Source organism: Coregonus clupeaformis, chromosome 29 (assembly GCF_020615455.1).
Source record: "Coregonus clupeaformis isolate EN_2021a chromosome 29, ASM2061545v1, whole genome shotgun sequence".
Taxonomy (NCBI): domain Eukaryota; kingdom Metazoa; phylum Chordata; class Actinopteri; order Salmoniformes; family Salmonidae; genus Coregonus; species Coregonus clupeaformis.
In genome coordinates this window covers 43,814,295-43,829,058 of record NC_059220.1, presented here as the reverse complement: position 1 = coordinate 43,829,058, position 14,764 = coordinate 43,814,295, and the positions used below count along the sequence as shown (strand labels likewise).

The window sequence follows — 14,764 nt, the reverse complement described above, 5'->3', positions numbered from 1 at the left end:
TATTTTCGGCCGCTAGCGCCGGGAACCTCAGAAGCACTGTGATTACTAATAAAGAATGGCTCTTTGGCAACAATTGTGTTGGCTTCCATCAGCACACCAACACACTGAAATCTATCCATTCCCTGGCTAACTGCCGGAATGCTTCAACTAGCAGGCAGGGAAGATGAAGTTGGTAGCGATCAGAGAAATGATGTACCTTATTTTTTTTTCTCTCTCGACGGGAAAGACGAGCATCTCAAACAGTCAAGTTTGGCTAAAAGTCTTGATACTGGTAAAGGGTCTACTATTTCCTTGTTATTTGCACAGTTTCTGCACCGAGGCGATTCACCTCTCTTAAGTGTTTATTATAATAGTATTTTTATAAATGTTTTGGGAGGTGGTGGAAATGATCCACATAGGACCTGCACAGCACACGTAACAGTCCTCGTTTCGGTATCCTTTTTCTACCATTACAGAAGCAGCTCAGCACCCGCTCATTATTGACTATCATCAAGCAGAACGTGCTGCATTTCGGACGTGTGTGTTCTATACTCCAGGCAGGCTTACGCTTTGTCCCTGTCCAATTTATGCAGCCCACTGTGTTTGGGAAGTACTGTAAAGCATCGAACGACCAAACCCAATTTGTGCGGTTGTATTTCTTCTGCCTTGGCTCACATCAGGCCCAAGAGAAAAGCGGACAGATGGAGGCGAGGAGGATTGAGAGGCCTTGTTACTCCAGTCGTTTATTGAGTAGCCTATCTGCTCAAAGTACTGGCGCTGGAGCTTTTTACTCTGGCTGCTTAGCAGAGTTCTGAAAACGTAAATCTCTCACTGGCTGGCCCAGGAAACTGCAGTGTCATTCCTTTCACTGGCAGTTTAGTGCTTTCATTTTGTTTTAGCCCAGCAATTACATCGGACCCTGAGAATATTGAGGCTTGCGTAGCATTTGCCACAGTCATCATCCGTCTCACTGGTCCATGCACATCTTGGCCGCTAAAACTCAGATTATAGAGGAAAACTGACACTGAAACGCAAGGGTTTTAATCGTCGAGACTGCTGTGGGTCTGCGATTAAGCTGCAGAAATGCATATGTTTTCATGGCTCAATCGCCCGCATACTAGATTTTTGTTCACCTTTTTTAAGAGCCATTGCTCATACCTTCCGCCTCAAAGCCTTAACTGTTGAAGTCGAGTGTCACTTTGGATAAAGGCGTCTGGGAACTGAATAAAGGGAAGGGAATGCATTAAGCCCAAATCCGTTCACTGCTGTGCTTTGTGATGGCTAAAATGCGCCGCTTCAAAGTGGAAAAACTTGTACCTTAGCGAAGGCTCTTCTCCACCACCGTGGGTGTGTATTTTTATAGCGGTCGTCCATTCTCCTTACCCCTCTTTCTCCCTTTTTATCTTTCCTCCTCATCTGACATCATGGGATGGAGAACAGCATTATGGTGGTGGACTGGATCCCTACCTGGTTATGGCTTGACGTTCACCTGTCCCTGTTCTTTCCTATCCTGTTGTCTGGTGTGCTGACACACACACACGTTATTCCCCGACATAAGGCCTCAGGGTGGTCAAGAGGAAAGCCTATTTCAGAGAGCTGCAGCAGGTTAGAGGACAAAGCAGTTAAAATGTCACGACGGAACGCTTTTTTATTTTTAGACTGACTTAATGATCCATTGTCCCAGACCTCGGATCTTGTTTAGATCGCCGCTCTCTGCCCTTCAACCTGATTAGATTATTCCCCTCTGCTGTTTCCACCGGTTCCTTTCTAGGGCAATTGGAGACCCATGACTCTTTGCAGTTGCGACTGTAAAATTGTGTGTTTTTGACTGCAGCCCTAAGTCATCTTTGCACCTCTGCCAAAGAAAATGTTCCTTCAATCTCTCGCTCTTTCTTGTTCTCCTTAAGCTTTCCATGACTGAATCCTCCTGCACTCCTGAGTCACTACTACTACTACTACTACTACTAGATTGTTTACAGAGAGTAGATAAATAAGAACACTTGATGCCGCAGTCTGCTCAGAAATGCACACGCTCTGTCAGATCACATAAAATAAGATGGCCATTCTATTTTTATTCCTCCTTTTTCCCTTTAGTAAAAGCCTACTTTTCCTGGCTGTGCACCCCTGGGGTGTAGGTTCGTGTGTGGGTGAGAATTTGATCTCTTACTGTTGATTTAGCTCGGGCTGACGTGAGGAATTGGCCTGCTAGGACCCAGACTGCATGGGGAGAAAGCATTAGCTCTGACTAAGAGGGGATTTTGGAAGAGGAGTAGTAGTTGTCCAGAGAATGTTGAGCGTGTGGCAAGCCAGCTATAGAGATTTTTCCCCTTCAGGTGTGTGCCTGTCATGTGTTGTCACTCTCCATAGTACACGGGTTAGCACTATAGCACTACTGCAGCCCCCATACCCTTACATGATATTGAAGAAAGATTACTTTGCGCCCTTTCTCTATAGGCTTATGTGGTCCATGCCACCTCATAGACTGATCAGAGTCCAACATCTCACGTTCTACACAGCCCCCTCCATCTCCTCATAAGAAATTATCTAGTTGAATCCATTCATAGAGATGGATACTGTACTTGCTCTGTTATGTAGGCTATTTCTATGGCTCAATGTTACAGAAGAGGGAGTTGAAAGGAAGGCAGCCAGACCAAGGACTTGATTTAGGCCCGTTTCTAGTCTGTCTGGATTTTTGCCTTTGGTTGAACAATTCTGTGTTGGCCTACTCGGGAATGTGCTTGAAAACAGGGTTGGGATATGAAGGCCTAGTTATTGATGTCACAGTATTGACGGTCAAGCATGAGCTGAGCTAAAGTCAATGATGTCAGTAGGCTTGAGCGGTATACCGTATACTGGGGTATTTGGAAAAAGCCACGATATGGTTTTTCAATATCGTTAACTAGTTTTTAGTACATTTTGAATATTTGTAGCTACTTTTTAAGTAAATACCTGCAGTTAACTTGTGCAATGTCTTAGAAAAAGAACAGTTGCGTTCTTCACTTCAGCTGTGACATTATTGTGAAGCTTACGGTAGTCTCCAGTCACATGTCATGTGGTGTTTGTTTACAAGCACACAACGAAGAGAGACCGGAGCCTTGTAAGTCACTCACTTGTGCAGCATGCTCCAGGTGATCTAATTGCAGTATGAAATTCGCAACTAAATGTTTGCCAGTTAATTAACTTAATAGTTAAGATATCTGTCTAAATTGTGCCTTAATGCTCTGTAGTTGTGCATTTGCTTTGCTAATTTAATAGCCAGTTAGCTAAGTGGTTAGCTTCTTCCAAAATCAAGCATTTGCTTGGTAACCACAATCTCCTCCTGGATCAAGAGCCTTGCTGGTTAATATTTGTTTTGTGACTGCAGCAAACGGTGTAGCATTTTTTTAGTTACTTGTATAGTTTAGGTCAAACTGTACGACTGTTCACAATGTGCTCGTTAGCATTTAGTTAGCATTCTCTATGGAATTGTACTTGTTAGCCTTGCAAACCTTTTGATTACAGAGCATCAGTGGGGGTTGGAAACGGTGCCCCTTGTGTTCAGTGCTGGTATTACCGAATGTCCCAGTATGGCACAAGGTCGGTATGAAGGTATGACAATCTGGATACCACCCAAGCCTAGTTGTCTGTATGCTCTCATTCTAAATGGCCCTATCCTAATGCCGTTGAACCTCCTCTTTCTCACTGGCCTAGTTCTCAAATCTTATTTTCCTCCCCTATAACAGTAGAAATCCAGTCTTTATCATAGCTCAAGGAGGGCGGCCTGTGCTCTGAGACTTGGGAGTGTGACATTTTCTTGGCACTGAATGGGAGAACAAAAGTGCAGAAACTAGAAGGTAGAGGGAGAGAGATGAGACCGTTCTGAGCCAAGGGTGTTTTGGAAGCAGTGAAGTGTCTCGTCAAACGCTGTGTGTATGTTCTGTCTCTTTCAGCCCAGTGCTCGCTCTCCATCTCTCACTCTCCTTCACTGTGACTGTCCTCCTCCAGCCACTCAAGGTCGACAGTTTTATTTTGTTTACGTCATATCAGTAGTCGAGAGCAGATGGTTCAATTCTGTGTGTTATGCAATAGGCAGACCTGGCGATTCGGTATGTGAGCAGCAGACCGAATGCAGACTCTGGCATTTTGAAACACTAAAAATTAAGCTGAGTGGGGTGGTTGAAGGGAGGCCAGGGGATCTATTACTACCTCATTTAACCTCTCTCACACACACACACAGAGGTGATACATCGACTGCCATGCCATTATCCTCTCCAGTCCTTAGTCTCCTCAGGAATAGTTAGAACCTCTACGCTAACAAAGTAGTTTCCGATGGCACCTTGCTAGCTAGTCTGTGTTTGTGTGCTTCAAAAAGCACTGGAGAATCTTCCAGAGTTCTACTGTTACTGCCCAAGTTTGCCAGCTGTACTTTATCCTTTCCTTTCTCCATTTCGACTGAATGATCCTTACACCGTCTCCTCTACCTTTTTTGACCAGCCGCACGTCACCGGTGGACAAAGACAAATTATTTAATCGCAAGCGCCCAGGAAGGGGGTAATTTTTAGGTTAGCCCAGCGGTCGAGAAAAGACTTGGTGTGAGGATTTTGACGCCGGTGAAATTAGACGTTGTCAAATGTCTCGCCTCTCAGGCTGATGGCCCGGCCTCTTTATGTTAATGTGACATTTTAGCAGGAGGAAATGGAATTGGGCCAAGGAGGGGAGTACGAGGGGGGGGGGCGAGTAGAGCCTTTTGATAAGAGAACGTGCTTGTCAGAGTAAAGGGAGAAACGTTACAAGTTGTTGGCCGGGTTGCAAGATTCTAAGGCTTGGAAACCTGATGAACCTTGGTGCCTGGCCGCCCTCCTATGAATCCCTCCCTGGGAGGCTTGAGCCTGCACACTCATTCTCGCTGAAACTGACACACACACTCACACACAATCTCTTTAAATTCTAGGCAGTGTGCACCGCCGCTCCACAGCTTACCTTTTTAGCACTTCACCACCACTGAGCCCTGTGACCATACGGCCACACTAGCCAACCAAGGTCATCCCCATTGTCCCAGCCTGGCCAAATTCATTAGGTTACACCATAGCCAAACGTTTCACAGCGACTAAAAAATAATAATGCACCTTTCTTATTGGACAAATTCATTTAAGTCCCTCCCTGATTGTCAGTCTTCTTCCATTTGGTGCCAGCGATCTCTCTTCTCTACTCAAACAGATCTGTGAGAATTGCATAGTTCAACTAAGGCCAACATTTTTTATTGTTCAACGTTAAACTACTAACATATTTGGCCTGGCCTAAGAAGCTTTCAGTCCTTTATCCAGGGAAGGACCTAGCCATGTAGAGGTATTGCCCACACTCCCCACCCCACTATTCATTCATAGATTGACAGATGAATAGATTTGTCATGAAGTCACCCTAATGGGGAGGACTTACAGTTGAAGTCGATATAAGGAAGAAGCCACTGCTCCAAAACCGCCATAAAAAGGCCAGACTACGGTTTGCAACTGCACATGGGGACAAAGATCGTACTTCTTGGAGAAATGTCCTCTTGTCTGATTAAACAAAAGTAGAACTGTTTGTCCATAATCACCATCGTTATGTTTGGAGGAAAAAGGGGAAGGCTTGCAAGCCGGAGAACACCATCCCAACCGTGAAGCACGGGGGTGGTAGCATCATGCTGTGGGGGTGCTTTGCTCCAGGAGGGACTGGTGCACTTCACAAAATAGATGGCATCATGAGGAAGGAAAATTATGTGGATATGTTGAAGCAACATCTCAAGACATCAGTCAGGAAGTTAAAAGCTTGGTCGCAACTGGGTCTTCCAAATGGACAATGACCCCAAGCATGCTTCCAAAGTTGTGGCAAAATGGCTTAAGGACAACAAAGTCAAGGTATTGGAGTGGCCATCACAAAGCCCTGACCTCAATCCTATAGAACATTTGTGGGCAGAACTGAAAAAGCGTGTGCAAGCAAGGAGGCCTACAAACCTGACTCAGTTACACCAGCTCTGTTTGGAGGAATGGGCCAAATTTCACCCAACTTATTGTGGGAAGCTTGTGGAAGGCTACCCGACACGTTTGACCCAAGTTAAACAATTTAAAGGCAATGCTACACTCAAGTAGTATTTGGTATGTAAACTTCTGACCCACTGGGAATGTGATAAAATAAATAAAAGCTGAAATAAATCATTATCTCTACGATTATTCTGATATTTCACATTCTTAAAATAAAGTGGTGATCCTAACTGACCTAAGACAGGGAATTTTTACTAGGATTAAATGCCAGGAATTGTGAAAATCTGAGTTTAAATGTATTTGGCTAAGGTGTATGTAAACTTCCGACTTCAATTGTATGTCATCTCAGCGGTCTGCCCTGGGCCTGCATGCTCAGTGACTCTTGACGGTATGGAGGAATGACGTTTGTGGTAATGGAGGTTTGGGTTACGTGTGTGTGTGTGTGTGTGTCCAGCCCCTCCCTATGCGCCCGTCCCCCAGGTGCTTCCCACTATAGATGTTCTCCCGAGCTGCTTGCCAGATGTGCCTTGCCACATTCAGTAGTGTGTGGGAAGATGTGTGTTAAACCTCATCGACCATGCGGCCTGTCAATACTTCTAAAATAAAACACTACCGTTTTTCTATGGGCAGCAAATCCCTTTCAACATCCACTTCTCTTTTTTGTCATCCTCAGATCCTCTACGTATGTTTTTAACACCCTCTCTTTACAAGCCCCATTGCTCTGGGTGGTGCTACAGCACTTGAGGGACCGTGGCATTTGGTGTTAGCGTTCAGGGTTACTTTGGGCTGTAGAGGTGATTTTTCCCTCCCCTGTCGGGTATTGATGTCTAGGACTATGATGCGGAGGCTTTAATAGAAGGATTGCCTTTTGAGGCCCACCCCAGGTTGCTGTTCCCTCCGCCTCGGTAGTTGTTGTGATCTCCTGTTGGAGTCACATGTCTCTCCCCCCGCCAATAGTCTGACATGAACTCTCTCCGATCCACAGTTTTTGGCTAAACCTCCTACAAATGTGCAGTTTGGGTTTTTACCTCAATCAAATTAGAAGGAATGCAGTGAAAGCTAAACATTTACTGAAATGCAGTGTGGTCCGCATAAGGGAGGGGCTAAATTCTGAAGGAGGACATGGGCCTAGCTAATTTGTCAGGACCAGGCTCGAATATAACAGGCACTTTGGTTGAGGGATGGTTTGTGAACATCAACTGGTGGTTGAGGAGTACATTTTCATGGTTTAAGGGGCCTAGTGGGGTTGTGTGTCTGGGATGTAGGGAGAGTGGGAAGCAGCGTGACCAATGGTTGTCCATCCTGTAGTTAATGTGTGTTTGGGCTACAGAACACCGTTCTGCCCTGCCTCATCTGGCACAACTGAACATCATGAATGAATCCCTTGTCTCAACATACCCCCCTGGAGACACACTGACTGCATGCCTCAGCTGTGTGTGCGTGTGAGACTTGGTATATGGGGTTCTAGTATTTGTATTTTTTAGGCTGTATTTGCCTGAAAACTGTACATTTGTGCATGAGTGTTTTGGTGGCACTATGTAGGCTGTAATATCACGTGTGTGTGTGACTGTGGAAATGTGTGTCGGTCTCTGCCTTTGGTCTATTTGTTTTATCGGACAGGCTGATCTAAACTGAAGGCATATCTCCCCCTGAACGATTTGGCTCTCTCTCACTCTCCTATTCCCCCTCTGCTGCTGCCCCCTCAAACACACTATTTCACTAGACCAGCCACCACGGACCACCAGACATGCTGTCTGAGCTAGCTTTAACCCCTCACACACCACAACTCCCTAGACCTCTCATCGAATCAGTCAATTACAACACATCCTCAATGGTTTGATCGAACACACATCGATGGGTCGTATTCGTTAGCATACGCCGTAGTGAAACATTTCCAAACGTTGTGCAGTGGAAAATGAAAACGAGTTCTGATAGCACCGTCCCGTTTCGCTCTGCTTCGGACCGATTCGTTTTATTGTTGTCTAGTTCTATTGTCTTGTGTCGACTATTGTCCATAGCCTTAGTTTTTTGTTGTTCTGCATACAATCCTCTAACAGTGTGTTGCTTGTGTCTTTCAGAGATAAACAGAGTGAGGAAGGAAATGTACAATGACACAGCGAACGGCCTGGTAGAGAAACACCCTCTGGATTTACCCGAGGCCATGGGACCCATCATTCACCTGCAGGAGAAGCTCTTTGTGCCTGTAAAAGACTACCCTGACGTAAGTGATGTCACACACACACACACACACACTACACAAGCACTCGTAGGCTACTTGTACACACACAATTTTGGATTTAGCCCCATCAGTTGTCTCTACCGCCACCTCTGCGTTCACCTTGCCCATGACTGTAGTGACAAGGCATCAGCGGCTTGATAGCCCCACTCAAACAAATAGCCCCCAATGTACCTAGTAAATCAAGGAGAGGGATATCCTTGAACCCTTTCTCTCTGGTGGCTGTCTCCCTCCATATCCCACATGTAGGGGGGGGGTGGGGAGGAGGAATACAGGGTTAATGGCAGTTTATAGTCACTGAAGGACAAAGGAGCCCTCTCTCTCTCGGTCCCTATTTTCTCCCAACTATAACTTCCTACTATCCCTCGTAATTACGCAGAAGAGCATGGAATGCTACTTTGCCTCGCAGAAGAGCATGGAATGCTACTTTGCCTCGCAGAAGAGCATGGATTTACTTCATGGAATAGCATTGAAAACTATTCAAATGCTAAATATTCACTCCACCAGTAGCCTGTTCTATTGGATGTTGCGGCATCATTAAAGGGGAATTCTACTCTGCAGCCGCCAGGCTAAATGAGCTGTCTCCAAACAGAAAACGACACTCCCAGCTGTTTACGACTTAGTTACCCAAACGGGAAGAGGGCAGGTGGAGAAAGAAGGGAGCGGAGGAGGGGGGTGGTGTTAAACTACCTTTCTAAAAATACACAGGAAGTAGAAAATGGACGGCTTACCACTCGACTCCCTGAATAGCCCCTGGCAGCGTCCAGCATTGAGGCTGGACTGGGTGGAGAGGAAGGTTATAGCTGGATAGAGGGCACTGCAAAGACCGACAGAGGCCTGGATAGGAGCAGACTGTTACTGTTACTCTAGCTGCAGGCGTCAGGGGAGTCATGGCTTTGGGACAGTGGGGGGTTGAGGGCCATGGTGAAGATGTTGAAGTGTGCTTGTGCGTACAATGACTGTGTGAGGAGTTTGGCGAGTGGGGCGGCACAGAAGGATGCCCGTGTCACATCTCCAGGAGCAACATTTCTCTTCCTAATCCGAGCGACTGGGGGGGAGGGCGGGCGATGGGGTTGGAGGAGGGGGAGGGACAGCAGCGGAGGGGCCCAGCCAGGCGTGAAATGCATTTTCCCCCTGACAGAGCTGATAAAGGGACCCACTCTTCCCGCACCCCAACCCCAGCCTGTTCCAACCCAGCCTTCCCTCTAGTCTCGCGAGGCCCTACACACACACCTCCCTGGCTTAGCCTAATATCCAGGCCCTACTACAGCCCTAAATAAGATTCCCAAAGCCCTCAGTCCATCCTCCTAAATCGAATGGCTTCTTCTAGGAAAACTGGCTGCAGTGACATGCTAATGTCTCACCATCATCCAGACTTACTTTCACCAGATATACGATCACACACGTTCAAAGTGCGTGTACATGTTCACCTTGGGTTTAATGGGTACCTGCATACAAGGCGTACCCCTGGGTTCTGTGTCACATGGCATACCCCTGGGTTCTATGTCACATGGCGCTGTAGGAGTGGGTGGACGGCACCGCCTGTAACCCCTACGCCAGCTGACGTGGGGCGACTGAATGGCAGCTCTGCCTTTTGGGACCGGAGACCCGTCTGGAATGGTGGTACATGCCTCGAACACACACGCATACACAGCAATGTACCGGCACCCCCCCTGTTTTCCTGGGCGAGCCGTAGCTGTGTAATGTGTTTACGCAGAGCACAGCGGGGACTGGGCTAAATGAATTAGAGTTCCCCCTTGTGGATAGGATGAGTCACCGTGAGGTCTGAGGAGCACTACTCAACCTCTCTCTCTCACTCTCACTCTCACTCTCTCACACACACACACACACACACACACACACACACACACACACACACAAACCAGTCAGGTCATTAAGGCAGTAACGTAATAGAAATGTTAAAAAAAAAGGCTAAACCGTCGTTGAGGCTATTTATAGAGGACCTGATTGAAACAAGGCAAAGTCTAGGCTGACATGAGATTCATCTTGGCTGTAACCAAATTGCTGCGTCGGGTTATAGTCACTCTTATTAGGTAGCCTAGGACTTAGTTGTTCGTGTTCAGTGTGTCATAAACTAAACCGATGGTAGTCAACAGAACAACGCCATGGCCTTAGTCACCTGCTGACGTCAAACGAAAGCAGAAATATTCAAATATCCTGACGCTTAAAGAGTGTAGCCAGCTATTATTTGTTATGACTACCACTTAGTTTTCCAGTCAGTAGATATTCATGCCAATGCTAATCTTTCATAGAGAAAGGGTGGAAATGTGTTAGCCTAGCTGTTAGCTTAGCAGCTAAACAGAGAAGTGGGGTAAGCTGTGACGCGAGGGCCTGGAAAAGGGGGGCCTACTTTCTCTCCTAGGCCAGACGAGCTCTCCGTCTCCTGTCTAAACAAAACTGGTCCACATTCAGAAATCCCAGCTGTTTCCTCGCTGTTCTGAGGACACTGTAATGATTATTAGCCGAGGGGAATTCTCTCCCCCTCACATTTGAGTGATTTGCTAGATTCTTCCAGGATGTGTCGAGGTAGTGCACTGTATAGGGAATAGGGTGCCAATTGGGATGCAGCCTGTAGCCTAGCACTTGTAGAGTGCTCCGAGCTCCCAAGACAATGGTTCTGCTTTCCAAGTCCACATATTGAGCTCTTGGCATGATGACACAGCTGCCACTGAAGATATATCTCTATAATCTTTACCTCCCCCTGGTGTTCTCTGTCCTTATCCCCCCCCCCCTCCAATTGTTTCCCTTTCCCCATTTTCATATCCTCTTCCCCAGTTTCCACACCTGTCCCCCCCCCCTCCCCTTTCCATCCCCTCTTTCTGCCACTTCCCTCATGCACTCTCTCCTTCATTTGTCTCGTTACATCTTTCTCTCTCTCATCCGTTTTCCTCCTGTCGCACACTCCAGACATAATACCAAGTAATTAGATTGTCTTGGGCCCTTGCTGCAGTGCAGCATGTCAATTTCACCAAAATAACTTGTCCTGCCAAGACGACCGTGTTATAATTCCCTTTGCATGGGGATGTGCACGCTGAGGTGTGAGAGCTCTATCGAGTACGTACGTGTGTTCGCACACACCTGAGGAGATGTTTGCTGATGTCATCAGCACGGCACCTTCCGAAGCCTGGCATCACTTCACTCACGGAGGCGACTGCAGGTCGTGACAGGACAGGAGGAGCGATGGTCCATCAAATTCAATTTAGCCCCCTTGCAGCCTGGGATGGGCTGCAGAAACCCTCACCCTCTCATTTCTTCCTCTGACCTTCAAATGCGGTAACTTCACTCCCGTGTTCCTTTACTCCCCCTGTTTATGTCTGCCGTCCACACCCCTGATGATCCCCAATGGGTTGTGTGTAGAGTAAGGGACTGTGGGAGTCTTACTAGGTTGAGGTAGTCTAGACTAACCCCCAGCTGCTTGAGGCTGCCTGCTGAGTTTATGAAATGGGACACCCTGTTGGACGTAGGCTGTTGAGCAACTGGTCTGGAAAACAGGTTGAACTGGAAAGGGCTCTTTTTGAAGGAGCCGTCAGTTGCCTATAGGTCCTCAGGCTGGTGTGTGTGTTGCCTAATCATGCTTTGGATGTGCATAGAATTGAATGACTAGGCTAGATTCCAGCCAAGATTTAGTTGTTGACAACTGTTAGTCCATTGTGCCGTCTTGAGATTCAATACAAGAAAGTATTCTGTGCCTCCCACCACAATTTAATTATAGGATGTATGAGGTCTGTTTTTATTAATCTGTATTCAAATAAGCCTTGTCTCCTCCCCTCCCCCACTAGAATGTGCTGTCTGGCGTGACCGTCCCTAACGCTACTGTAGTCTACCAGGGCTGCTGTTGTTGTCATGGCGTTGTTGTTGTGGGTAATAATAAAACAATATTAGGCCTCCGTCTCCACGGCGGCGGCTGCAACCGGAGCCTGTAGGCAAGGTAACAGCTGTTTGATCAGCGTGCAGTGCCAGCCCCCTCTCCCAGTCTTAATTTACAGGTTATTACCGGGGATTCTGAAGCGAAATGACTTCAATTGAGCGTCTCAAATGTTTTTCCAGTGTTTGTTGATAAATCGTTGGGGTTTAAAAATAAATAAAATAAAATCGCCTTGGGCTCTTATTTACGCATTTGAAAGCGGAAGATGTTTATTTACTCCCTGTTTGCTCCGATTATTTTGGGATGTCACTTTCGCTTTAGTCAGTTTTTGTGTATCTTCTGTAGGATTTCTTATGATTTATGCCCCATTGGACGTCATTGAAGATGTTTAGACCGCTGCCACCAAATGTCAGATTACGGATGAAAAGCAATGAAAACGCTGTTAAATAGCGTTGCCGATGACTAGTGTCTGTTTTGATTCTCCTAACATCTTCTATTTGTGGAGATGACACGTGCCCCCCCCCCATCCTCCCCTCCCTGTAACAACAATGACTTTACACTAAGCGACCGCGTCGTGAAAAATAGTCTAAGATGGCTTTTTTTTTTTAACAAACGTGTCACAATTAATCTGCCTCAAAAGAAAACCGCTCCCGTTCAGCATAAATCATTCTGTGGGCTGGAGGGAAAGGCTCTGAGTGAGCCTGAGTGAAATAATGCAAAAAAGAGTACCAGTGTCATATCTAGTTAATTTCTGTGTGTTTCCGTGGAAGGGTGGGTGTGCGTGTGCACAGAGCTGATTTAACTCAGCGATCGCCGCTGCTAGGGACAATAATTAGAGGCCACTGCGGACACGCTCTTTTGGCAGCAGGACAAGAAGCCTGCCGCAACACCCACCTGTGTGTGTGTGTGTCAGTCATTGGGTGAACGCTGCGACAAGTGGGCGTCCTTTACCCAGGGTGACCAGGGCAAAGAGAATGGGGAAATGGCAGCAGTCTCATTTAGAGCCTGCCCTGCCAGGACAGCTGTTGTCACACGTGATGCACTGCTCTGGTGTGCCACTACCCGTCAGCTGTAATGATCAGTCAAGGTCCCACTGCCATTTCGGCTCCATTGTCTTCACTACAACCAGCAGGTCTTCACAACCCAGCAGGGGCTAGTGGGATTGTACAATTATGCTCACCCCCATTTTGACTCTTGGGTATTTTGTTTATGGTTTTTGTTCATAAAATGTCTGTCTGTTTAGAAGTTGTATAGGGTCTGAAGGTGACTTATCCAGCATCAATTTTTCACTTAGAAGTTTACTTGAAGTTTTACCTTTTCACAATGTCTGTTGCTAGTACTCGTCAGAGGTAAAGAAATTGGGAAAGAACCGAGAAGAGTTTGCGAGTTGATTTTAGGCGATCTAGTACACTGACCCTGGGCCGGGTCCCTCCACAGAGAAAGTAATTAAGCGGGCCCCCGTGGGAAACATGTCATTAGACATGGCCACGCACCACACTAATGGAACTGGAGATGAGATGTGCTGGTAGGGACTGATTTTGAATAGGTCCTTTTTAAAAGCTACAGTTGATAGCCGTTTCTGATGAAGATGGTAATTGAGGATTTCTGTACTCTACTTAAAAGCCTGTGATCCGTCACAGCCCAAACATGATCTAAGCCCGGTTGGAGTTGGTTAGCGTTTGTTGATCAGAGAAGGGGACCGTGACGTGGATTAAACATGACGCAGGAGTCACGCCGCATCCCAACCACCACAGCGACTGCTGCTGACAGAAGGTGATCTGCATGCACACACTCATTCACTTACCCTTGGCCTACACACATACTTGTGCGCAGCTACACACACTGTCACACACACACACACACACACACACACACACACACACACACACACACACACACTTCTCCCTCCTCACACACACTCCCTACCCACTTGCCCTTCTCTCATGCACACACTTTCTTAACTCATACACGCTCCGTTCACACCCAGCCTGCCTGTGACAATCTACATACAGAAATCATACCATTGACTGACTGTCAGTGGTTTTGTCTTCTGAAAACAGTTTGAAAATCCAGTTCAGGGGCATCCCAGATGCCTTTTTGTACAGACAGGATTTTTATTTGATTTGTTCTGATCCTTTTTAGCTCCGCAAGCAGTCTGTGAATTTAGTATAACCCCAATTAAAGCAACCGACTAATCTTATTTGAATATCTGACTTGCTGAGGGAGATTGGGCTGTATCGTCTGTACAGTACATATTCTGCTCTGACTCAACGTGCTCACACCCTCAGCCTCCACTCAGCCTCATCAGAGGGTTTGTGATATTGACTTATGCTGATTTAACTCGACACTCCGATAAACAGAAAGGGGGGGGGGAAACAGTTTATTGGGATTTTTCAGCCTCTCTGCATACTAGAGTCCATGAACTTTGCCCTCTGCGCCACGCCAATCCTCAGTTTTCCTCCACCCACCCACCCCTTTGCATCTCAGCCCGTTTCCTCCGCTGCGAACTCAAATAAACCCCCAAAACAAATGTATCTATCAAAGGCAACTGGAATAGGTGCTAGATGTGAGCTTTAATGTGAACATTTCGAGAATCTGCTCACATTTTTACTCCCGCTTGCTTCTCCAGCCACCCTACTTTCCTCCCTACAGACCAAGGATACAATC

The 14,764-nt window shown here is 46.7% G+C and overlaps 1 protein-coding gene across 4 annotated transcripts in view; it reads left to right on the top strand.

The window, feature by feature from the left end:
• LOC121545124 (protein quaking-A) overlaps window positions 1–14,764 on the top strand; it is an 89,570-nt gene that overhangs the window by 16,980 nt on the left and 57,826 nt on the right. For all 4 annotated transcript variants that reach the window (XM_041855537.2, XM_041855534.2, XM_041855536.2 and 1 more), the window contains exon 2: window positions 8,054–8,196. In XM_041855537.2, the coding sequence (XP_041711471.1) occupies window positions 8,054–8,196 (143 nt within the window). The remainder of the gene's footprint in view (window positions 1–8,053; window positions 8,197–14,764) is intronic.